The sequence below is a fragment of the Lethenteron reissneri genome, chromosome 21 (genome assembly GCF_015708825.2).
Source record: "Lethenteron reissneri isolate LAM-NWPU_2019-01 chromosome 21, ASM1570882v1, whole genome shotgun sequence".
Classification (NCBI taxonomy): Eukaryota; Metazoa; Chordata; class Hyperoartia; order Petromyzontiformes; family Petromyzontidae; genus Lethenteron; species Lethenteron reissneri.
The window spans coordinates 9918375-9944576 of NC_083799.1; the positions used below are offsets into that span (position 1 = coordinate 9918375).

General features: G+C 47.6%; 1 protein-coding gene across 1 annotated transcript; it reads left to right on the plus strand.

Moving 5' to 3' along the window:
* Positions 1–3889: 3889 nt before the first annotated feature.
* GARS1 (glycyl-tRNA synthetase 1) lies at positions 3890–22028 on the plus strand. The gene is made up of 17 exons (XM_061555747.1): positions 3890–4222; positions 7159–7260; positions 8221–8323; positions 8686–8827; positions 9834–9922; positions 10453–10529; positions 11306–11451; positions 12209–12358; positions 13052–13214; positions 13917–14081; positions 14705–14811; positions 15166–15312; positions 16285–16370; positions 17028–17137; positions 17741–17834; positions 18740–18930; positions 20601–22028. The coding sequence occupies exons 1-17, from the start codon at positions 3905–3907 to the stop codon at positions 20721–20723; spliced, it is 2313 nt and encodes a 770-aa protein (XP_061411731.1). The 5' UTR covers positions 3890–3904; the 3' UTR covers positions 20724–22028.
* The last annotated feature ends 4174 nt before the right edge of the window (positions 22029–26202 follow it).

The window sequence follows — 26202 nt, forward strand, 5'->3', positions numbered from 1 at the left end:
TCAGATGTCGATCTCCGTTGTCCTTTATTGGGTTCGTAGAATCTCGATACCACGGCGTCTCGCTCAGGCCCGCGTCCCGCTCGACGACCTCTCCACAGCCTCGGCTGCTCCGATATGCAGTCTCCCTGCTCCTCCAATGTGCAGTCTCCCTGCTCCTCCGATATGCAGTCTCCCTGCGGCTCCGTTAGGCAATCCTTGCAGCCACACCGCTGCGCCGCTATCTAGCGTCACTGCTGCCCTTACACAGCTAGCCTCTCACTGCCCCGCTAGCTCTCCCTCCGTCTGACACCGTTGGCCGACGGTGTCGACGTCTCCCAGCTCGTGGCGACCACGCCACTCTCCCCGTCTTGCCCAGCGTGGCCTCCTCCCGTTTCACTCCGTCTCAACTCCCCCTTCCCCTTCTGGTGCTCTCCCTAAGTCCTCTCGCCCACGTGACCCTAACTCCACCCACTCCCCACGTGACCCAGACTCTGCCCCCCCCTCAATCCTTGCTCGCATTACAGATTGATCAGTAAAATAAGTGGGCTTGTGCAGGACACATCGCTGTAAGAGATGATGAGCGATGGTCGGACATTGACGGAGTGGCAGCCAAGAGATGGAACACATCCAAGAGGGAATTCATGACGGAGACGGAGTGATTAAATGAGTTCATGCAGCTAATCGGTGAATCGTTACATTGCAGAATCCGAGGGGATGGCGGCAGCTTAGAGATGTATTTATACTATTTATATTACTGGAAAGTTCAAGAATGTTCGAGAAGTTACTTCAAGTTACTCAGCACTGAATATATCTGGAATGTTCTAGAAAATAGGTACATTTCTAAATATCATTCTCGTGGTCACAAAAGCAAAGTTTGTGGGGAATAATAGCCATTTCCTGTACTTTTGAGGTCTAAGCAATGAGGAAATAACACTTACTACCAAGGAACAACATTTTTTTTGTTACACAGTGTTTTCAATTTGAACGATAAACTGTATCTTCCCACAGACCTTAATTAGCACACGATTCGAACATCTCTATTGTCAATCCACTGCTGGATGTGGACCTCTCCATGCGGTGTACGTTGAAGTTGAGAAGCATAAATGCAAAATTCGGATCTTGTAATGTTATGCATGAGTAAGGTGTGAAGCGATAGTCCATTCTTTACTGTGCAAAAGGAGATTCTGTCATGTGATCTTTTGTTTTCTCATCATTCCGCATTGATCTGTCCACTGCTGGATGCAGGCCTCTCCAAATCGTCGCCATCTCTTATTTTGTCCTGCGATGTAACGCTCCGTCTAGCTCCTGCACGTGAGCTACGCGAGCTGATGTCAATACTCCATGTCTGCTGTGGACGTCACTCAGACCCATGAGCCCCAGTGCAGTTGCACCGCCTGCACACTCGATAGCCACACCAACTGTTTGATCCTTATCGGCTTTATCGCTCAGGCTCTGCTGCCAGCACCCCCCAATACCCCATACCCAGCAGGCACTCATCTCCACTCTGTAATTGTGCAAAAGATAATTAAATCTAAGGCCCTTCTGAATGCGGCCTCCTCCCTCTACCGCAGGCTCAGATAAGTAAGGAATGCTGCTGCTGAGGAATCTGTGAGCCTCATGCAAAACACCACCAACAATTCCTGAATAACTGCATTGTGGTCTTCTTTGTCTTAGGTCATGAAATACATATATTTCATGGTGACCTTAGACAATAAACAAAAATACTACAATACAATTATTATTCAGGAACTGATGATAGTTTCTGTATAATCCACAGAGGTCGAGTGCGTTATGTACAGTTTAACGAGATGTTAACTACCTCGCCTGGTATCCAGGAGGTCGTGGGTTTGATCCCGACTCTGACGCCTGCTATAAATTTGTAGTTTGCATGTTTTATCCGTCGTCGCATGGATTTTTCTCCAGATTTTTCCTTCTACATTTAGAATCAACGTGAATTTGGCGGCTATACATTTCCACGTGACAAGCCACTTCGTTGAGCTATCATTTGTGGCCAGGTCGTTTCTGAACACGAGCTACACAATAGCTCAGTAGTGGGCCTTACCTGGTAAAATAAAAAAAGTGTTTAGTATGGTTTTCCGGCATGTACCATGACTGCTGCTGCTCTATATAAGAACGGGAGACAGAGCAGAGCCTCACCATTCTGGCGAATTGCCCGATGATGCTGGATGCAATTGCCAGCGAAACGTCGTACTCAAATTGTAAATTGTTGTGGTTTCACGCTTCAACACACCGGTGAGCTAAAGCAGTGAACTAATTGTCCTTTGTCAACGTGACACTTTTTTACTGATTGGCCGTGTCAGGTGGTGGAGGGTTACGACACATTTGTAAATAACGCGATCTAAACCCAAAAACGTTGATTATGAATGTACCACGACTGCTTGGTGATTTTCGAAAAGTTTTTTGGTTTGGCCATGTTTGTTTGTTGTAGTACAGAGTTAGACTGATGGCCTTAATCTAAGTTATCTTGTGGTTGTTGTTGTTGTTTGACTTGCATCCCAATGGGATTTTTGCACATAGCGTTGGTGTACGGTGCTTTTTCTGCAATATTTTGCTGTCTTTTCTTGGATTTTCTGTTTGCACATAGTCACATAGTCACTTTAAGATGTTTTCTTGTTCATGTTTTTTGTTTGTTGTGGTTGCACCCGATTCAAGAGCCGAATGGCTCACAGGGCTCTACCTAATCAATGAAACTTGAGCTGCTGTGATGGGAGATGTCTCGTCATGTCCAGATTTAAATCTTGGGAGTCTATCTTCCCCTTGTGTTCAGCACATAAATAACATCTCCCTGCAGTCGTAAATGTCACTGGCGCCGCCTCGTGGCAACACCATCGGCATCATCAGCTCAATGTCCACTCCCCTGCAAATAAGACACCAGCTCGTACGTCACTTTGCCACGTGCTTTACAATTGTTTTGCACTTTATTCGTTCACTCCCTGGAGCGAAACGTCGGACATCGTGCCGGCACAACCCGAAACGCATAGGAAGAGCCGTACAGGTCAACCGTGGTGCCACCAAAGCAGCTTTATCGATTTATTTGCATTGCAAATAAGAGCGAATTATTCGATTAACCCACTCATTTCAGATGGCAATCACTTAACTATTGGCAACGTAAATGTAAAGTGGGACCACGACAGTTTTGTCGCCTTAGGTGGTGCCGACAATGGAACGAACTCCAGTGGTCGTGCATTTATTCATTTCTAAAGGCGTTTAATGGAACCTCCCACCGCAAATGATATGAAAATAATTAAGGGAATTAAAAAAACGAAATACTGCGCGTACCGCATAGAAGAAAAACATCAATCTCTGCTAATCAACACAAATGTCTGAACGGCATTGTTTAAAACTATCCTTTTTTTTAAACATCACTAAAGACAACACGTGCCAAAGTAATTTAAAGCATCGAGTAAACGCCAACTCATCAATTTCTCATTTCGCAAGCGTGCACATTCGGCCTTTTATAATAATTGACAATTTAAATTCCCCCCACCCGCCCCCTTACAAAAATTATAATCCTATAAAATCACCGACATTTTTTTAAACCAATATGACTTTTATTCATTTGAATCGTAGAATTTTTTTCAAAGATATCTACTTTTTCTACTAAAACCACGATTCACAGTATCCGCCGATAAAATAAAAACAACTGCCGCGTTGACCACGGGGATTTCATCAGCCGCTGCTTCCGCCGAGCGTCTCGTGAGCCGATGCGAAGCTCGCGCCGCCATCTTGCTCAGGGAGGGGGGGGGCGGGGCGAGAAAGCCCCCGGCAACGTTGGAGGGGGGCGCAGGAGAAGGGGCGGGGCGAACGGAGGAGAACTCATTGACACGACCCCCACCAAAGATGGCGGCCGAGTAGCCAAGCCCCGTGACGCGCACAGGCGACCTGGCCATACAGACGAGCGCACATGTTGCTACCCAGGCTGAGCTGCTGCTGCTGCTGCCGCCGCCGCCCTCGGCTGCCGCTGTTGTTGTTGCCGCTGCTGCCGCCACGACCTCCCTCGCTGTCTTCTCTCGCCACTCGCTCGCACGTCAGATTCCGAGCGGCGCAGGCGGCAGGGCGGAGGCTCACGGCGACGCTCGAGGTCAAGCGGTGGTCGTCGTCGTTGTTGTCGGCGTCGTTGTCGGCGGCGAGGGGTGGAGGCGAAGGAGCGGCGCGCGAGATGGGAGACGAAGAGGCGAGGGAAGCCGTGTTGGCCCCGCTCAGGGCGGCGGTGAAGGAGCAGGTGAGGAGGAGGAGAGGGGGGTGGTTAGGTGATGGTGTCTGCTTTGTGTTGAGCTACGAGACTTGTGACTAAAACGTTCTACCGAGGGGCACTGTAATTCGGCTGGCGTATGCACCATGTCAGACTCGTCTGCAGTCTGCACAGGAGACGTGCAGCATCGCACTCTGCATACCGACCACGCCGACATCACATTTGTTTACTTCACCAGCCAGCCATGCCATGCCACGTCGGGTCAAATCACTCGCGTTCGTATTCACCGCACCGGCCATTCCAGATTGCATCAGCCACATCGTATCACGCTCGCCATAGCGTGGTGGGCAGTAGAGGGCAGTGCAGCGAAAGCCATCGTTGGACTGTGCTTCTAATGCCTCCTCCTCTCTTACCTTCACGATTGACCAGTGTGAAGTATGACCAAATAACCCCCCCCCCCCAACTAGCACGGCGTCAAGAGCCCCTCATATATGGGTGGTTTGGAAAATCAGAGGCTGCACATATACACACCAACCACAGCGCCTTAATCGTACCCGCCGAGCTAAATCACTATACAGGGTGTTTCAAAACGATGGATCAAATTTAAAAGCAGTATATTTCACAATGGCAACATGTTACAATTACACGAAAAGTTACAAACGGTTTAATGAGTTATCAAGTTTTACTAACCATTTTATAAATGCTCTATGTGCCCTACACCTGCTGTACGGACAACATCGAGACGATAGTTGAATTCGTCCCAAACGCCTCTCTTCTCACGTTTTCCTCTGAGGTGCGTGGTCGCCCTGTGCTCTTCCCCTTACATAAACAGCAGCCACGCTTCCTCAAATCGTCGGTACCAACGACGAAAGCTCTTTGACATTGGCGGATCAATGCCAAAACGCCGTCGAAACGCACCCTGCACCGCAATTACGGATTCAGTCTTGCTGAACTGCAGAACACACAACGCCCCTTGAGTGTTGAGGGGTCACCGTCTTGCGAATGACTGAGGCAAGGGGCTGTTTGTGCGCTGGGAGAGGCATCTGGCAGTAATCATTTGAAACTCCATGCCACGCCATTTCAAGTGGTTAGAGTTTCATTCATGGGCGGTTCGTGGTGGCAAAGATATAGCGATTTCAAATCGGGTCCATCTTTCTGAAACCTAGGCGGACACCATATGAATCGCCACATCCAATGTACTGTATGGTGGGTGACGAGCTTGTTAACTACTTTCGCTGCCGCCGCGACCCTGACTCCTGCTGTATATTTGGAGTTTGCGAGGTCTCCCCGTCGTCGCGTGGATTTTTCCCCTCCACATTTAGAATCGTGTTGCGTTTTTGGCTGCTGCTGCTGCTATAGCTATACATTTGCACGTGACAAGCCACGTCGTCGAGTTATCATTTGTGATAGCGAGGTCACTTCTTAACTTAGTGGGCCTTACCTGGTAAAATAAAAAATAATGTTTTAGTTTCAGATGGTTTTGTTTTCTGTATAATGACCCACAGCGACCATACTTGCACCGCCCATGCCACATCACCAAACACATCACACACGCACCCTTCTGACCCTGTACTCCCAACTACACTTTCCATGCATATACGGTGTGCCTGGTCGCACAGCGGCCTTGACAACTACGCCCTCTGACCCCACCATCACACGCCGAGGTGACCTTCTTGGTTTCAGTTTTAATGCACGTGTGGACATCGTTGGAATTTAGCACAAACTCGCACAGACCGGCGATGACGCTTGTCAATATCTTTGGAATGTAGCACACCACGTGCACAGACCGGTGAGATCAAATTAGGTCAAATCGGTCCAGTGACCCATACCAGGTGGGTAGGCCCTCATCCAGAACTGGATTGGCAAAGAAGGCTATACGTGTCGTGCATATTTTAGTGGAATAAACTGTTGTTAAATCTCAAACATCAAATTGCGACGATGCAATTATGTAATTAGATGATAAATCAAATTGCCCAAGCCAATTAAAGTTATTTACTGAGATACGTATTGTGTGTGATGTTCATGCCAGTATTTCATACAGTGGAAATAGGACAGTTCCCAAGCGTTTGCTAGACTTGGTGATCCGGGATGAACCATTCGCTTTTTTAAATGACACAGCTTGGGACAAATTAAGACAGAAAGAAGAAAGGAGCGCTTTTGATGTAATCCAGGCCGACTCACTGGCATCTGTGTTTGTCGATAACTGTTGTGTGTGTGTTTTTAGATTATTTTGTTGTGTGGATATCGGCCGCCGCAGCTGTGATTAGGAAATTGCCGTACGAATCTGGCGCCCTGAGTGTGATTCCACGACGTGGCTAACGTCAGTCGAGAGCACCATCAGAACTACCGTAGTCTTAGGTCTTCTCGACCTTAAATGAGTTTCAGCTGCTGTGTTGTAAACAGTGCTGGCGAAATAGATGGCTGGGCGTGGTTCTAGCAGCTCTTGCACCAACGGTCTGTTAAAAGCTACACGGGTTATCATTTTTACATTTTGTGTATGGCGACATAATATACGGTGCTTTCTATGTGAGAGTGCAACGCTTATATGTGGTAATTTAGTCTGGGTTGCATTTTCAGTGATTTATATGCCACTATCTTTGACGTGAAATGTGAATTTAATTACATCGCTGAGCGTGGTCCAAGTAGCTCTGGACCAGATGTAGTTTGCATTTCTCATAGTGTACCTCTGGGAGCCCCATTTCTGCAAGGTCGGTATTGTGACTTCATCAACATTGGCCATTGTCATTCCACTGCTGAATGAAGGTCTCCTAAAGTAAACGCCATCCCTCAAGATTTCCGCGATTTAATAATCCGCCAAGCACCTCAACACAAACTTATTTTATCGCTCCACTCCCGTGGGGGTGGTGGAGAGGCCCTCATTCAGCAGTGGTTTGACAAGAGCGCTGTATATTTCAAATACATAACAGAACATGGTTACTTGTAAACCTACACATTTGTGTGTGCAGGGTGAGCTGGTGAGAAATTTAAAGACGGATGGGGCCCCCAAGGTGGACGTGGATAAAGCCGTGACAGAACTGAAGAATCGCAAGAGGATATTGGAGGCTAAGGTGAGAGAAGGCCATTTTGTCCTGGAACAGTGTTCTTCACTAAATTTCAGACGGAGGGCCACTTTCGCCAATAAGACATTGGTGTGAGATCCGCCATACAGTCTGCAAGGGGTGTTTTCACAGCTGTGTATTATCAGGGGCCGCACGTCAGGGGCCGCACTAAAGGCCACCAGGGGCCGCTAGTGACACGCGGGCCTTGCAATGGAAAACACTGTCCTGGAACATAATCGGTTGAAGGTTTGCAGCGCTCACTATAAATGCATCAAATTTTGCGTGCCATTTTTTTACATTATTATTTTGGTAATTGTATAAAATGTAGAAGCGAATGTGAGATTTTGGCAAATGGAGTGAACAAACTGTACAAATTATACAAATAAGAATGTATTCTTGAATATAAATAAAACATCCCACATAGGACCCACAGAGCTTGGGAAAATGTTTGCACTGTTTCTAGGTGTTCTCCTTGCTGGTCTGTGGTTCCCCCGCCTCCAAATCAATCTCTATTTCTGAGAATGCATGTAACATACTGAATAATAAATTAATTTAATTGTAGGGTTTGAACCAAGATCAAACACATTATAAAGTAGTACACAAGTACTTGAAGTGGTGTCATCTTCCAAGCACATTTTGGCGTGCAGTGCTTCATGGAAAATACAAAAAAACAGTTAACAACCGTGCTTGCGAGGAGTGGTGCACAACCACAAATAAAAAAAAATCAATACATTCATGAATAACACTACCTAAAGAGGAAAAATATATAATGTGATGGTTTCAGTCAATTGCCCTTCTTGATGTGCTGTGAAGAAGGACCATAGCCAAAAATGTTGTCTATTACATATACGCACACACATATAAGTCCTTTTAACGCAGTGTTTTGATGAACATGAGTGTTTTGCCACTTGCGAGCGTATCGCACGTTTTCTCTCTGATGTGCACAATGGTGACGTGGCCTCCACACAGGTTCTTGCCTTGGAGCCAAAGGATGACATCATCGACCGGGCCAAGATGGAGGACACCCTTAAGAGGCGGTTCTTCTACGACCAGGCCTTCGCCATCTATGGAGGTGGGCTCAACTCCGCGGGCCCCGTTTAATTGGTCATTCCGAATTTGGTCTCTCTGTGGGGCTGTATGGTAGTCGGTCTTGGTAGGGGGTGTGGTTTTGCCACTGCTGTTTCACACTGAGGTCGGCAGTGTCAAGCAATTGGTTAGGGACAAGAACGAGAGTTGAGACTCATTTTCCAAGTAAGCCCTTAATCTCAAGAACTGAAACCGAATACAAACGTAATACAAAAGGAAGAGGAACTAATTGAAACATGTGCTTTGAATGACTACATAACCTTGATGTGTGTAGCATTGCCACCATCACAATGGCTCAAATCTGTAGGTACTGAAGACCTGACAGGGCTCCAATCATTTGTGCTGCAGGTGTGAGTGGCCTCTTTGACTTTGGGCCGGTGGGCTGCGCCCTCAAAAACAACATAATCCAGCAGTGGAGGCAGCACTTCATCCAGGAGGAGCAGATCCTGGAGATTGACTGTACCATGCTCACGCCTGAGCCCGTCCTCAAGTAAGTCACAGTGACGAGGAGGTGTTAACTCCCTCGCCTGGTATACAGGAGGTCGTGAGTTCGATCCTGACCCTGACGTGTGTATATTTGGAATTGTGTATAATCTCTCCCCATGGTCGCGTGGATTTTTCTCTGGGTCCTCCGGTTTTTCCGTTCAGATTTAGAATCAACCTGCGTTTTAGAGTATTGGCTGCTATACATTTCCACATGATAAGCCACTTTGTTGAGCTATCATTTGTGGTCAGGTCGCTTCTATAAAAGAGCTGTATAGCTGGGTGAGCTTAATAAAATAAAAAATAGTTTAGTTAGAGAGTGCATGCTGCTCCGAAATCCGTGCTTGCTAAGAAAAATGTGGTGCCATGTCTTAGTGTTTTTATGCTCTCCCAATACGGTTCAAAGCGTTTTTGCGTTAGTTTATTTTTAATCGGGTGAGAACTCAAGAGACCTAGGTTCGTCTCATTTGCAAGCATGATCCTGGGTCACTAAAATGACAAAAAATTACAGCAAAAAAGTGAATAATGAAAAAAATACACAAAAAGCTCCATCACTTAATCAAGCTCATATAAAACATAAATCAATGCTAAATCAATGTGTAAATATAAAATTCCCTGCAGGGCAAATCATGCAAATCGGCTCTGTCCATCAATCTACTCTCGTAAAGATGATTCGGTGTGAATGAACCTGCAGTATAAAGTTGCATTGCTATTCTCGGTACCGTCCAAATTTATCAAAGGATTACCTAGAGCATTGGAGCCGCATCCACTTAAAACAACTGTATGAAAATGCACAAGCGTTTTTTTTTTTTTACTGCCAGCTAGTTATCTGGGGCTTTCATACTGATTAATTATCAATACACTACTTCCGAAGACAATCCCGTGTAGGAGTGTTGCATCTTCCACGCGTATGCAGGATTTTTTCCTCACGCGTTTGATAAAGAATTCGCAGTTCAGCAACATTTAATTTAAATGTGTTGAATACGCTTCGGTTTGTGTGTGTATACCTTTAGAGCATCAGGGCACGTGGACAAGTTTGCTGACTTCATGGTGAAGGACCTCAAAAATGGGGAGTGCTTCCGTGCTGACCACCTACTCAAAGGTGGGTTATCGCATTGCAAACCAGGGCTTAGTTTTTATCAAGTAGTGCTGTGTGTTTGTACACCTTTATTCTAATATGAAGGACCATTGATCCAAAATATATACCAAATCTTTAAAAATATGTTTTATTCTTTTCAAAAAAGTTAATGGTTTCCTGCTCAAATGAGCATTGAGGCTGTGCCCAAATGAGAATTGAGGCAGTGGAAATTCCACATTCCTGTGACAGGAACGTGTATATCCATAAGACAACCACTCTTTGACTTGCCCACAAAAGTGATGCTAATTATGGCACTGTGAACGACTAACGTGTTGAGTTCTTTGCATGCTTGTGCACCATTTCCAACTACAGTATCACACATTATGTTTTGGTTAATTGGGCAACACTTTAGTCCCTGTGAAATCGGTCAATGCACAGTTCAAGTTGATGGAGTCTTCCAGCATCAGCCTTTCAAGACGGAGGAAAGGGAGTGTCTGTAACGTGGTCCTGAATGGTGGTGAGGGTGATGGGGTGGTACTTTGATTGTCCTTTAGCTCATCTGGAGAAGCTCATGTCCGATAAGAAGTGCTCGGAGGAGAAGAAGGCTGAGATGAAGAACGTCATCACACAGGTGTGTGTCCCTCGCGTGCGCAAACAGGGCTCAATTTCACTCCCCGGCGCGTGCCTGTCCGTACCGCTGGCATCGTTCTTAGTATGGGGGCCATGCAGTGGGGGTGTGTAGTGTTGGTTAGCAAGCTTTGACAGAGTTAGGAGCCGGGTGAATTCCTTGAGCACTTGAGTGCATACCGTTAGCATGCTGGGCATATGTATGTATTTTGAACTTCTTTCGCACCGTACGTAGCCAACCGTGATAATCGGAGGTGCGGGAGAAGGGTAGGCTAAAGGTGGAACAGATTTTTACCATTCAGAAAGCTGTTGTCCCCCAAGCAGAAATTTCACTTAGGCCCATGTTCCTCTAGTTGATAAAAGAAACGTAATCCGCTCCTCTAATGATGTGCGCACGCTCAAACGCGGCCCCACTTTTAAATCCACCACCGGATGAGAGCCTCCCCGTGCATTGCCGTCTTTCATAGCAGTTATTTTGCCATACTTCACACTGATCAGTGCGGGTTGGAAAAGGTGGGGAGCATAGATGTTGGAGCAGAGTAGAATAAAATTGATTTTACTGCAATGACCCATACTGGTAAAGTCGCCTTGCAGCAGCCTCTAACACCCGTACAATACATTATGACCTAAACAAATATCGTGTTATTCAATTTTTCACTTTTGATTTTGACTCGGGCCTTTTGACTCAGAAATGGTAGCATCCCATCTGAAAACCCCATGCAATGCAGTATTTAGGATGATTCGTTGACCGCTTCCTACCTTCGACCCTTTGCCCCCTAGATGGACAATTACCAACAGTCGCAGCTGGCAGATCTGTTCACCGACTATGCCGTGAAGTCGCCCGTCACAGGAAACGACCTCTCGCCTCCCCTGGCCTTCAACCTCATGTTCCAGACGTCCATTGGGCCGGGCGGGCAGACTCCCGGGTGAGGCGGCGGGCGGGAGCCCCGGAGTGACCGAGCGTTGCGACGTTGCAAATTTTCCCCCTGCTAGCGCGGCTAAGGATGCTGTTGTGGGCCCGTTACCGATGCGGTAGGCCTTATGTGGCCATGAGCCGTAGGAAATGTCGTGTTGTGAAGTTCTTCATTGTTCATTTTCACTGGGGCCTTTCGACTCGGAAATGTTAGCATCCCATCTGAAAACCCCATGCCATGCAGTATTTAGAATGATTCGCTGACTGCTACCTGGCTTTGACCCTTTGCCCCGAGAAGGACAATTGCCAACGGTCGCAGCTGTTGGTAATACATTCCCAGTTGATAAGCCACTTTGTTGAGCTATCATTTGTTGCCAGGTCGCTTCTGAAAAAGAAATGAATACCTCGTTGAGCTTTACCTGGTAAAATCAAGAATTGTTGAGTTTTATTTGTATATTTTTTAGTGATTCGTTTACCTTTTCTATACGTTGCACTCCTATCGTGTTTTTGTATCGTTTGTTTTTGTAATGTCCTGACCCCATGCCCCTATTGGACACCTGTGACAAAAGAGCTTTATATCTCATCGTATTCCTTCAGTATAAATAAATATTCTGATTCTGAAATGAAGTCGCGCCACCGAGGTTTCCCCGCGACTCGCTCTAACCTGTAAGAGTGACGACCCGTCGACTAATGAGGCACAGCGACGACGAGGGAGACCCCCATTGCACGCCGTGCGAGTGACGCCAACGTGTGGCGCGTTCCACCCATAGGTACCTGCGGCCCGAGACGGCCCAGGGCATCTTCCTCAACTACAAGCGGCTGCTGGAGTTCAACCAGGGCAAGCTGCCCTTCGCTGCCGCGCAGATCGGGAACTCCTTCCGCAACGAGATCTCTCCACGCTCCGGGCTCATCCGTGTCAGGTGCGGTGCCCACGCCACTCTCCGAGCACGCAAACCGCAACCCGACTTGAATGCTGCCATGGTCGCCTAGCAACGCGCGGAGAGATGGTTCTGCAGTTTACCGAGCCCGTTCAGTTTGTCGCCCTGTACCTCCGATGAGCACGGTTGGCTACGTACGGTGTGAAAAGATGTTCAGCATGCGTGCATACATAAGGGGTGAGGGAACCTGTCTTAGAAGACTTTATCGCGGAGATGGGGCTACGAAATCGGATCGTGGGCAGGAGCTAAGTAGATCATTGTGTCACTGGCGACAGCATCGGGAGACCGGCAGTGGATAGGTCATGGCTGATGTAAGGGTTGGTGTTGGGCAACTCGGTGGAGGTTTGTAACTAAAGACGGTTGAACTGAGCATGCATAGAGCTTGGCCAGGGGTGGTCCTAGCCTCTGCTCGCATGGAGGTTTTGTGACACGTGTGTTGTGTAACCTGACAGAGCCATGCTGACGAAAGTAGGGCTGTGTACGAGTTCTTCTAATGCGTCATCGCGACACAACTGTTTCTTTAGGTTGACTTGCAGTCCGATGCTGCGTCTTTCAACTGAGAGCTTCTAGTCAGACCGTGGCCTTCCTTCCCGAACCGCCCCCCCCCTCCCCCTCCCCCTCCCTGAGTTACAATTGCCGCCGCGGCTTCATCGAGAGTCGCTGTGGTTTGCGCAGGGAGTTCACGATGGCAGAGATCGAGCACTTTGTGGACCCCACCGAGAAGCATCACCCCAAGTTTGAGAACATGGCTGACTTGGAGCTGTCCCTCTACTCGGGCCAAGCGCAGACGAGCGGGCGCTCGCCGCAGCGCATGCGCCTCGGCGACGCCGTGCAGCAGGTGCCAATTGTTGTGCCGTAGTGACGAGGAAAATCGCACGCACCGCACCTCATGCACTGTGCTACTCGGTGCGGCGCGAGTACTGAACGGCACTCGTCGCCGGTGTTGTGATTGCCGACGAGAACTGGAACGCGTGCCGGAATCTTTACGTTTTGTCAACGGGAGCTAGAAGGGGAAAGACGTGTGTTTTGGCGGAACTATAGTTGAAGTGGAATGGTGGGAAGTCTACCCATGTGTGGTGAATGGGATGGGAACATAATACAAAATCAGTCCAGAGTCGAGGTTAACTTAACCTTGTACTGTACAAAGTCCTTACAATTTGTCTGACTTTTTTGTATTGGCAAATATTTTTAAAAACGCCTCCATACTGTCTTGCACTAAATTTAGGCCAGGCTTCCTCAACCTTTATTATAAATAAATCTGTTTAGAAATAGGTTGAACTCCTTTTGATTGCTTGCTCAAAGAACTGAACTTGTGATACATTCTTTCATATGAAGAATAGAACACGAACTGGATGTATCCTATTATAATTACGACGCAATTCACGTAAACGCTTGCCCCATCGCCTCCAACGTGCTCCGTCCGAGCACGGCTTGCACGTGACGGCAAGCAAGTGCGGTCGCGTGTCGACACGAGGAGTTGTCGTGCAAATGCAGCTTGATCCCCCTTGACAAGCGTGCGCTCGTGCGTGCACCTGTGCAGGGCATCATAAACAACACGGTGCTCGGGTACTTCATCGGCCGCATCTACCAGTTCCTGGTGAAGGTCGGCGTCAAGGACGAGCACCTCCGCTTCCGCCAGCATATGGACAATGAGATGGCGCACTATGCCTGCGACTGCTGGGACGCTGAGACGAAGACCTCATACGTGCGTGTGCCCAGACTTGCGTAACGCACGCGCTTTCTAAATGACGTGCGGGTGTAGAGCCCCGAATCGGTATGACCAGGGGTGAGGGGTGTCCGGCCTGTGGGCCCGATATGGCCCATGGCTTAATTTCATACTGCCTAAAGCCGCACGAGGTGTTACCGCTTCGAAACGGCCGGCATGCTTTTGTCCATCACTGAAACATTAGCTGCACTAATGGAGTACTAGAGGGGGAACATTTTTTGATCTGACCAGACTCTGTTTCAAGTTTTAACGCACTCAAGTCACTTCTGCCACCGCAAGGAGCTCTTCGCACTTGGTCGACACACCCATTCATTTTTTTTTCATTTTTGGACGACGCTAAGGTGTCAATGCGGTTCCCGCCAAAAGTATTTGAAAGTCCTTTTTAAGCCCACGGTTGGGAAAGGGATTCCCCACCCCTGGTATAAACACTCAACACGGTGACTCCGGATGGACAGGTGGACTGCGGCATAACTCTACGTGTGTCGACACACACTTCTTCGGTGGGTGTTTTAGTAAATGTAATGGCGCGTGTGTGGCTGGCCGATTGACGGCACGCGCTGGCGGTGCGGTGACGCCGCGCGCTGCGTGTGCTGTCTCACCAGGGATGGATCGAGGTGGTGGGCTGCGCCGACCGCTCCTGCTTTGACCTCCAGTGCCACTCCCGTGCTACCAAAGTGCCACTGGTGGCCGAGAAGCCTCTCAAAGAGCCCATATCCTTCACGGCGCTGGTGGTGGGGGGGGGGAGGTGCGGGGGTTGTTATTGTATGAGAGGTCAACTTTACGTTCCATTGGAAAACATCTCTCCGATGCGTTTTTTGGTTCGGCGTGATGTCTGACGTTTAGCTTCATGTGCTGGGAGCGGTAGAGCACAATCGCGACAATCCTATTTAAGGGGGATGTTAACTTTGTGAAGCCGTCCTTGATATGAACGCGTGGTTAGGTCCGCTTTGACAGGCTTACTCGCATTTAACACAGCACGTAGAGTGACCCCCATTGAGAGAAGCCCATGATGGGAGAGGCCGTGTTGAAGGGTAGGAATTGCTGTCCTTGACCGATCAGCTCACAAGGTGGTGGAGGTGGTGCAGCTGGAAGCTAACAAGGGCATCGTTGGAAAGGCCTTCAAGAAAGATGCACGGCTGGTGAACAAGTTTCTGGAAGATTGCGACAGCTTCTATATCGAATCGGTGGAGAAGCAGCTTGCAGAGAAGGGGTAAGAGCAGTTGCTCGGTGAGCAAAGTTCATCAACGGCCAAGTAATGTGTATAACATAGCATTAATAAGTATCGGATGCTAACTAATAACAGGATCACAGAATGCATCGCGAGGTGTGATCATCTTGCGGAGTATACATGTTCTGTTGTCTGGCTGTGCTGCCTATTGATATGTATTGGCGAACACTTGTGATCCAGCGCTTTGGTGGCAAAGGTTAGTGAATCGCCTAAATATGAGAAACATCAAAATCTATTGGGATGAAAAGTGGCCACTGGCAGACCAGCAAAAACCCATCTGCGTGGGCCTTTAAGTGTTACCCCCTTTATAACTCCAAGAATTCCTTTTTGCTCCCACGTTCTAAAAACACGTTCAAGGAATTGGCCAAACATCCTGGTATAGGACAATCCTGAAAAATCGTTGTTGATGCTTTTTAGAACAAATATTGTATAATAATCCAGACAATCCCCTACCACTGGACACAGCACGGGGAGGCTTTCATCCAAACGAATACATTTTAACGTCACACTCATTTTACACAAAGTGCTTGCTACAAATTAACCAAAATACCTCGATGATCTTGTCAAGGAGCATAAACCATCACACAAACTCCGGTCATCCTCGCAGTGGCTTTTGACTTACCATCGAATAAAGACGGTCACTGCATCGAGCGCTTTCAGATGCACTTCTGCGGCCGTCTGGAACGCTCTTCCGATATTAGGAAGTCACTGGAGCTATGCACTTTAAAATCATCTAGTTTTAAAAATAATTTCTCTAGAACTGCTGTTTGTGTTTAGTTTGGTGTCCTTCCCCCGCACCTCCGTTGAGCACGGTTGGCTTTGTACAATGCAATACTATCTTTGTTCGATGGCTAGCCAAAAATAAAAACCGGAAACGCATCGCAGGGCCATACAACAATAACAACCACTTGCATATTAAATAATCGTGAATGCCTGATCTCCCCGTTCTCGCAGAGAGTTCAGCTTTGAGGTGGAAGGGAAGAGCTTCACTCTGTCCAAGGACATGGTGACTGTCAAGCGTTTTCAGAAGACACTCTTCGGTGAGTGGTGGCAGTGAGGTTCTTGTGTGCGTCTCTGGCTGGCGTTGTAATCCGTCCGATGTCAGCGTCCTTGGTTGGGGAAGTGAAGTTGCGGGGTTCTGACGTGAGAGGCATGTTCGGTCACAGTCGCCGTGACGAAATCAGCCAGAATGCTCCTGATGTCATCAGATCCGAAGCCAAGCAGGATTTTGCCTGCATAAATGCTCGGATGGGAGACCACCATGCACCACACCGGGTTGTCATGAGCAGCTGTGTGGCGATCAGCAGAGGGCAGTGCAGTCCATTGTTGTACTGTGCTTCTGTGCTCCCGTATATCTATGCTCCCCACCTTCAATCCAAACTGATAAACATAGTAAAGCATTTCAAAATAACCCCCATAACCCACAAATTTCCTCAGTGGGTGAAGCCACAGGACAATCGTCGCCACCTACTGTGAAACCCCTGCAGACTATAGTGCTTGAAACATGGCACCTTTGTGATCCCGCATCTCCGATTAGCATGGTTGTCTATGTACGGTTTGAAAGAAGTTCAACATACATGACAGGAATGGCACAAATACCAAATGTTCTCATGATTTGATGTTTTGTTGAAAATGCGCCATGGGCAGCGGTTTTTAAAGGGCACGCATCTAACCTCGTTGCTGCTTTCTTCCCCCAGTGGAGGAGGTGGTGCCCAACGTGATTGAGCCATCGTTTGGAATCGGCCGCATCATGTACACCATCCTGGAGCACAGCTTCCGCGTGCGGGAGGGTGACGAACAGAGGACGGTACGCGTCTCCGATTCGCACGGTTGGCTACGTACTGTGGCGAAAGAAGTTAAACATGCATAAGTGTGCATGCATACATCAAATATAACCGGAAATTGCGAAGAGTACAAAGCCTCATAGACCAATGACTGTGACGATAGCTTCGAACCTTATGAAGCTGGAAATGTATCACTTGGTGACGTTGCAGCCAAGAATAGAAGTGCTGAACGAGTTTCCGTTCCACCAGAGCTGCAGACAGAGCTGGGGTGGTACCGCGGTCGGCGAGATGTTAACTTTATCACCTGGTATGCAGTAGGTCGTGGGTTCGATCCTGACCCTGACGCCTGCATAATTGGAGTTTGCTTGTTCTCCCCGTGGTCGCGTGGATTTTTCCCTCCACATTTAGAATCGACGTGCATTAGTATTTGGCTGCTGTCAATTTCTACATGATAAGCCACTTGATTAAGCTATCATTTGTGGCCAGGTCGCTTCTAAATAAGAGCTATTTCGCTCAGTGGGCCTTACCTGGTGAAAAAAATGACGTCGTTTAATAGTTACATTTTGTAATAGTTTGATATTGCCCACCCCCCAACCAACCCCATGTGCCCTCCTTGTTCCTTGCAGTATTTCTCCTTCCCGCCCACCGTCGCTCCCTACAAGTGCTCCGTGCTGCCTCTCAGCCAGAACCCGGAGTTTGCGCCCTTCGTCAAGATGCTGTGTGAGTGGGCGTGTGCCGCGCCGCGCGGGCCTGGTCATGTGGGTGGCCGCCCCGAGCACACAGGCACCATCGCGCTGGATTGCACGCACGCACGCCTGCGCATTTGTGTTGTGAGCGATGCCGCGCCTGCGCATGTGGCGTTGATAGCCTGCAGGTGGCTCTCATGTCCATGTAAACAATTCACTTTGGCATCGTACATACAGAGGAATGAAGTTGTATTAAACCGAATTAATAAACGTCACTAGGGTGGGACGGTGGCGCAGTGTTTTTGCGCACTGCGCTATGAACCTGGTGACCTGAGTTCAGTTCCCAGCCACGGCTAACATCAGTGGCGAGTGATAGCGGGACCGGTCCTTCGCCTCCATCCCGATACCAATTGGCACCGACCAGCCTGGTAAAGTACGAGCAACAAACCCCCGCAACTGACGCCGCGTGGGGAGGCCGTCATCCAGCAGTGGATTGACCAAAGGCTTGTCATTATTATTAAGATACTTGATGGTAATTTGGAAAGAATAAGATCAGAATTTAAATGTTTTTTCATAAAGTAATAACCCTTTACAGGAACCATTATTAGTGGGCCATTCGTAGACCAAACGTTCACTCAAATTGCAGTCCCTTTGCCGCACCTGCAGTGCTTTAATTACAGTCGTTACCTAATGACTGTTTAATCAGCAGGGGGAAAGAGGGGGGGAGGACAGTGTATGTATGTATTTATTTTTAAGTTCAGATCATCGTCACTGGTGTTGGCCGTGAGTGGGAATTAAACTCGGCTCACCGGATTCGTCACACAGCACGCTGTAACTGCTATACTACCGCTCCCCAAACGCGTGACACACCATACGTGACACGCACCATGCGTGACGCACACCCCTTCACGCGTGATGCGCGTGCCGTCTTGCCCGCAGCGGAGGCGCTGACGCGGAACGGAGTGTCGCACAAGGTGGACGACTCGTCGGGGTCGATCGGGCGCCGCTACGCGCGCACCGACGAGATCGGAATCTCGTTCGGCATCACCGTCGACTTCGATACCGTCAACCGGCAGCCCCACACCGCCACGCTGCGCGAGCGGGACTCCATGCGCCAGATTCGCGCCGAGGTGAGTGCGTGGTCAGGGGCTCCTCATTTTGTCAAAGGAAGGCAAGCGATGAAGGATAAATGGTTCTTGTCGTCATTATCTTAAGCCATCGTCGATCGTCGCCGGCTATGGATGAAGAATTCTCCAATTTTTTAATCCTTTATATTAAGTTCGCGTGCTTGCTTGCTTGCGTGCTTGCTTGCTTGCGTGCTTGCTTGCTTAGGACCGTGCAAATCTTTCGGTCGTTTTTTAACCCACTTCCTGTGATCCAATCGAGCTGACATTTTCCACACATACTCGTTGTGCCAGACAATTATTGTTCGTGAAAAAATTCCCAAAATTTTACACTTTTTAGGCAAAAAAAAATTATTTTACATATATTCAAATAGAACGCATTCATGGCTTTGGCTGAACGTCAGAGTGTAAGAGCCCAGAGCGTAACCCCTCCACAGGCCGTGGCGGAGTAGCGCAGTTGGTAGCGCCCTCGCTTCCCATGCCAAAGGTCGCGGGATCGATCCCCGCGTCCTCCACAGGCGAATATATTTTTTAATCCTTTATATTAAGTTCGCTTGCTTGCTTAGGACCGTGCAAATCTTTCGCTCGTTTTTTAACCCACTTCCCGTGATCCAATCGAGCTGACATTTTCCACACAGACTCGTTGTGTGTGACAATTAATTTTCGTGAAAAAAATCCAAAATTTTACACTGTTTCGGGAAAACAAATTAAATATTTAATTACCAATTGCTTAATGGTGGCAGACAATCATCTGACCCATAGGTGGCAGCCATCTCAAGCCAGAGGACGAGAGGACTCGAGCCGCCACGCATATAAAGGATTTATAGTGAAAAACTTTGTTTTTTACGGGTTTACTTGTTTGTCTTTCCGACAGCTCTGTTCTTCACCTGAGGACGGTTGCTTGTGTTGTGGCCGAAACGTCGTGAGAATTTTATTATGGTTTATTTTTATTATTTTATTTCCCTTCTACGTCACTTTACCGAAAGATCCAAGAATAAAATTCTCCAATTTGTTGCCCGCTTTTTTTTTACAGTCTTATAACCCGAGAAGTTATTCACCATCTGAGATTTGCTGATGTCTTGGTCGTTATAGCGTCCACTGGAAATCAACCGCACGAAATGATACTTTGTTCGAAGGCTGCAGAATGAGACAAATTGGTCTACCTTGTACAAAACTAATAATGCGTTGTTGCTGGCAATTACTTAAGCGTGATAAATTAATAGACCAGAGTGTTTCGCCACGTTAAAAAGACATTCACTCCATAGTTCTTGTACATTCCCGGGCTGTGCGACAAGTTTTAGCTTCATTGATACAAATAAGGGTCTTTAAAGTTACTATCGGTCTTTTATTGAACAAGTTGCAATGTTGCGTATGACACAAGTGGGCATTGTATCGGGTCGTCTGGGCCATGTTACTCCACCCGTGCCGCTCACCTCTCCTTGTCCCGTTACACACCCCACTCATGTTGACTTCGCACTTATCTAAACGATGTCGTCAAACTGCCAAACCCTTCACCACCTCATGTCCACCTGTTCCTACTTCCGTGACAAAAAAAAAAAAATACCTACGACTGACCCTGCATCCACCTCCTCTGGAGCTCCACTCACATCTTCCCCCCCACCCCCCCCCCCCCCCCCCCGTCATCTCTGTGTCCTCCTACCCCTCTCCTGGATCAGGTGGACGAGCTGCCGGGCCTGGTTCGGGACCTGTCCAACGGTGTACTCGCGTGGGCCGAGGTGGAGGCCCGCCACCCGCTTTTCGAGGGCCAGGAGACGGGCAAGAAGGACGTGGAGGAGTGAGAGGGCATGGGGAGGGGGGGCACAGCAGAAGCTTCCTCCTCGGGCACCCGCTCGTTGTCACGTTCAGCCACTCCGCCGCCCCCCCCCCCCCCCGCGCTTCCTCTCGCCCCAGCCCCGTAGCGTGACCTTGTTTACAAGGGATGGCCGATAAACAACTCAGGGGGACGCACGACACGGTCAACGTTAAACAAACTTCAAACGATTGAGCGCCGAACGCATTGAGTAATGACGTTTATCTGCCTTTGTCTATCATGCACATTGTGTTCTCTTACTCATGTGTATGAAAAAGTCGACTTTTAATTTTGCTCAATTGCGTCGCCTATTGCAAGCCATCACATCTGCATTGACGACGCAGAATTGTGGTAACGTGCAAACAAATATGCTTCCGTTGTCAGCATTTTTACAGTTGTGGCACCACGGTGGCACAAGGTATGCAGGAGGTGGAACAAGGTATGCAGGAGGTCGTGGATTCGATCCTGACCCTGGCAATGCCTGTTGTGGTATGTTTGGAGTTAGCATGTTTTACCCGTGGCAGCATGTTTCTTTCTCTGGTTCGCCCAGTTTTTCCCTCCACGTTTAGAATGGACGTGCATTTCGAGTGTTTGGCTGCTTCTATGAATTTCCACATGATGAATAGTCACTTTGTTGAGCTATCATTTGTGGCCAGGTCGCTTCTAAAAAGAGCTAATAGCTCAGTGGGCCTTACCTGGTAAAATAAAAAGTGTTAGTAAATGATTGTTCAACTGTGTCCCTGCTGTTGTGCCATCAGCAGGGGGGGGGGTGGGCTTAGTCCGCTCTAGCCCCCACACCCAACGCTTGCGTGGCTGTCTCGCACTTTTGTGGACGTGACCGTGGTTTTCCTGCCAGGACCTTGGCCAACCGCGGGTGCAAAGCGACCTTTCTCGTGTGTTCCGTCGCCACGTGAAATTCCCTTGGTGAAAAAATCCCCCGTCCCGCCTCTCGCGCGAATTTCAAAATAATACTTTTACGTTATTCTTTTTAGTGGAGTGGGGGGGGGGGGGGAATTATGCCATCAACAATTCCCTTCACGTTTGTGCATCGCATTGTTAATTTGCGTTTAAATGACTGTTTTTAGGGAGGAAATTGATTGGTGTCTCGTGGGGAGATGGTTGAAAGTGCAATGTCGACGGGTCTGTGTGCTGCCATTTTTGACCTCCGCCTCTTTGCTCCGTGTATCAAAGCGCTCCGTTTCCTGCTGGTTCAAATCTCGGGCACGCACAATTATTTGGGCTCATTCCATTTTATGCCGATTGTTCATAAATAAACGGCACGTGGTTTGCTCGGGCTGCTGTCGCCGTGTTTGAGAATCGATCGTTTTCGTGAACACAAGTCCTGCCGTCCATGTCAGAAATTCAGTAATTTTGGATCTAATTCTGCACCGGGTTGTCAAACGTCTTGTCAAATAGGGAAACCTTTACATTTGAATGGTAGAAGGCTGATGACCCTCTTTCTTGGCAACTGCCACCCTGTGCATATTCTAACATTGCTGGTTTAGAGGGCCGGTTTGCATGTCCTGTTGTGTAGACTGCTCATGGCTTTTAACACACTGGTCAGAATCGCTGGTGATTGCATTTACTCTGAACTTGAGTTCACTTGGATTTTTCGAAGCGATCGCATCCACAAGCCGAGTGGGACGCTACAGCCGTTTAGGGGTCATGCAACTCGCCCTCAGGTCACAAGGTCCACTGCAGAATCGAGGGTATTTTTTGACGCTTCATGATTAAGATTGTAAACATTAGTTCTGTCTGCCCAGAACAGAGGAACGTAACGCATGAAGATGATGCAATACTATTGAGACGTCGTATAAAGCAGTGTTGCCAATAAGAGCTCTGCAGAAAACTGCCCAAACTAATCAAAGAGATGCCCTCACACTCCCTGGCAGAGGCTCCATTTGAGGCCCGTTAGCTCATGGGGGGGGGGGGGGGGTGTCTGAATGGATTGCGACCTTCACCTGTAGCGTGAGCGCGATCATTCGTATCTGTAAATACTTCTAAGGACAAAGGATGTTGTAAAGCATTGAAGAACCCATGCATATGCATGGTTTTTCTTCACTGTTACAATATTAGTAACTAGGGCTCGGCAAGGTAAATTACCCTTTTCACCGGATAAAAGGGTAAAGGTGTCTACATGCCAAGGGGTAAGGTAAAGGGTAGGTAAAGGTAGCTCGGAAAAATTACCTGGTAGGGTAAAGGTAGTGCGAAGTATTACCCGGTAAATACGGTACCTTGTTTACTGCTAAAAGCTCCGTGGCACAGTCCGTGGCCTCCATTTAATAAGTAATATTAAAACAAACGTTATTAAAAACACGCTTTTATGAAATGTACTAGTAATGGAATTACTCCACGACTCCAGGAAGTGGCCCCGAAACTTGCCATAACGTAAGGGGGTCGTGGCCAATTACAGCCAACGTCAGTTGAGCGTGGACAATTAGACCCAAGCCGAAACAACATTTACAAAAGGATGTTTAAAAATATATATTTTTTTATGATAGAATATAGTATTGCCATCAGTATGACCTAGGTATACCGAGTTTGCAGTCGATACCACATTAGGAAGTGGGTACAAATTGAGTTTTAAGATTTGCGGATATAACAATAATAACGACAACAACAGACAGTGAGTTAAAAGAAAGCATGTAAAATTATAATCATCGAGAGTATTCTCTATGATTAAAGCGCTCTACCTATAGCATTTACCATTATAAACCTTGTTCATGTGTAGTAGTTCCCTAGTAATTACCCTATAATCGGGTAATTTGTATGGGGTAAGGGTAAAAGGTAGGGTAAAGAAGGTAAGCTCGTTGCTTTTTTACCTTACCTGCTAACGGGTAAAAGGTAGGGTAGAGTGATTGTATTGTGGTAAGGTAAAAGGTAGGGTAAAGGTAGGCTCGTCGTTTTTACCTTAACCTTACCTTGCCGAGGCCAATTAGTAACTCACCACACACCCTGCGAGCTTTTGAAGCATGCATCAAAAAACGCTTAAAATGTTAAATATCTCGGCCTCGCTGTGCGCTGCGTTGCACCGCTAGTCGAGTAGATAACCTTGCGTTCAATAAACACTCGGAGCCAGGATGAACGTCCGACTCCAATCATTTATTGATTTTAACAAGGTAAAACTGGTGAGAAAACACAGATACAGCATCTGTTATAACCCGGAAACACCAACACAATGAACACCACAGCATCAGAACATTGTCTTAGATAACAATAGATCCTGGACGGACCAGGCCCCTACATTACCACTGAACAACTACACAAGAGCACGAGCCAGTGCGTTGCATAAAGGCACATCGTGTATTCATCCCACTGCACCCTAAATGTACAGCATTACACATAACACTAAACTGTGGATGAGATACTTCGTCATCTTTGCTCTCAGGATCGCAACATAGCCACCTGGGCACAAGTTTGACTCGACCTACTAAATCACAAGTAACATCCACAATAAGGAAAGTTGCAGGCTTCGTTGCTAACTAGGCCTCGTATTTACCACAACAACTTAACGGCACCATAAAGGCATTTACATCACTATAACGGTCATTCCAACATTACAACAGCATTGCCAATATAAAAATATAAACAAACTTACAGACAATGCTTCTCAAAGTCCCACGATGGACAACTGTGTCTGGCTTCACTAAGACGTGATGTGTGCCGCCATTTTGACTTATCTGTGTAATGGCCGACGCCCGCGTGGTTCAGTGGAAATCTAAAATCGTAACTTCCTGGTCACGTGACCAAAATTAGCAACAAAAACAGGAAATTCCTGTGTAAATACGCCCCCCCCCCCCATCTGCCGTGAGGCAAAACATTTAACCTATTGCCTACAACATTTTCTGCACTCCAATAATTCGAATAATATACCTTCTTGGTTCTTTCGGTAAAGTCACGTAGAAGGGAAATAATAAAGTGATAAAAATACAACAATAAAATTTTCACGACGTTTCGGCCACAACACAAGCAGCCGTCCTCAGGTGAAGAAACAGAGCTGTCGGAAAGACAGCGTCCTAATGAACACTGCTAAGCTTGGCAGCGTATTTAAGCTGGGTGGGAGGAGGAGAGCGGCGCATCTGGAAGCGCGCGATGCAGTGATCATCTTTGTTCGATGGTCAGCAAAAAAACGCTGCTGTGAAGATGACCGGAGTTTGCGTCATGGTTTAGGGGCCGTCCATAAATGACGTCACGCACCTGGGGGAGGGGGGGTCAGACATTTGTGACGAGGGGGGGGATTTGAGAAATGTGACGTCACATCAAAATGCGCAACTTTAAATAAATATCGAATTGCTATAACAACACTAATTGTTATAACAACACTCCTACAACATCAGAGTGCAGCGCTACATTAAATACGCACTACAATAGTTTAAAGCGATTTGAAGCATGTTTTATCCTCAAAATGTAAATATGGTTTGGGGGGGAGCTTTGTGACGTCATATTTGAGGGGGGTGGTCTGACTTTTTGTGACGCCGCGTGACAAGGGGGGGGGGGGAGATCGTCCAAAATCGCGTGATGTCATTTATGGACGGCCCCTTGAGATAGGCAAGGTAGTGTGTGGTTCAATTGTGGCTTGGGAGAATTTAATATGACCATTCCAGTTTTCCTACAGAATGCAAAAGGTAACTAGCGCAAGGCATCTTCTTGGTTCTTTCGGTAAAGTCACGTAGAAGGGAAATAATAAAATAATAAAAATAAAACATAATAAAATACAATTCTCACGACGTTTCGGCCACAACGCAAGCAGCCGTCCTCAGGCGAAGAACAGGGTTGTCGGAAAGACAGCGTCTGAATGAACACCACCAAGCTTGGCAGCGTATATTTAAGCTGGGTTAGGGGAGGAAGGGCGACTTATTATTTCCCTTCTACGTGACTTTACCGAAAGAACCAAGAAGATGAATCCCTGCAGTCACGAAAGCTTTAAATCGAAATTTAGCGCAAGGCAGTAACTTGGAAGTGAGGAATAACGAGGGAGGGGGGGGGGGTCATCGTCACCGTGGAAACGCAGCTTTTTGTTAAGACAATTAGGCTTTGTGAAGATTCCTCATCGATCTCTTTGGCGTTTGTCACTTTCTGTGAAGTAGCACTGCACAATACAAGCGTGCGCGCGTGCGTCGAAATTAAATATCTTGCCAGACTCTTAAATGGCATTCGTGTATCGATGTGTTAATGCTTACACTGGTGGCTGCCCCCCCCCCTTCCCTAATGTAGAACTTGCAGTTAAGCGATTGGTATAAACACATTTCTAAGCCCAACAAGTTTGTAGAAGCTGCATCGGTTGTCCTCCCAACGTTTTGTTTTCTCGGTTGGGCCATAGACGTCATGCGCTTGCAACGTCTGTTGTCAAGGGAGTGGATTATTATATTTCTTTGAATCAACAGCGGTGACTGCTCACGGTGAAAAGACAACGTCTGTGGTGCACGAACATCCCCGGAGCACATCGACTCCTCGTTTCCCGGTGCCGT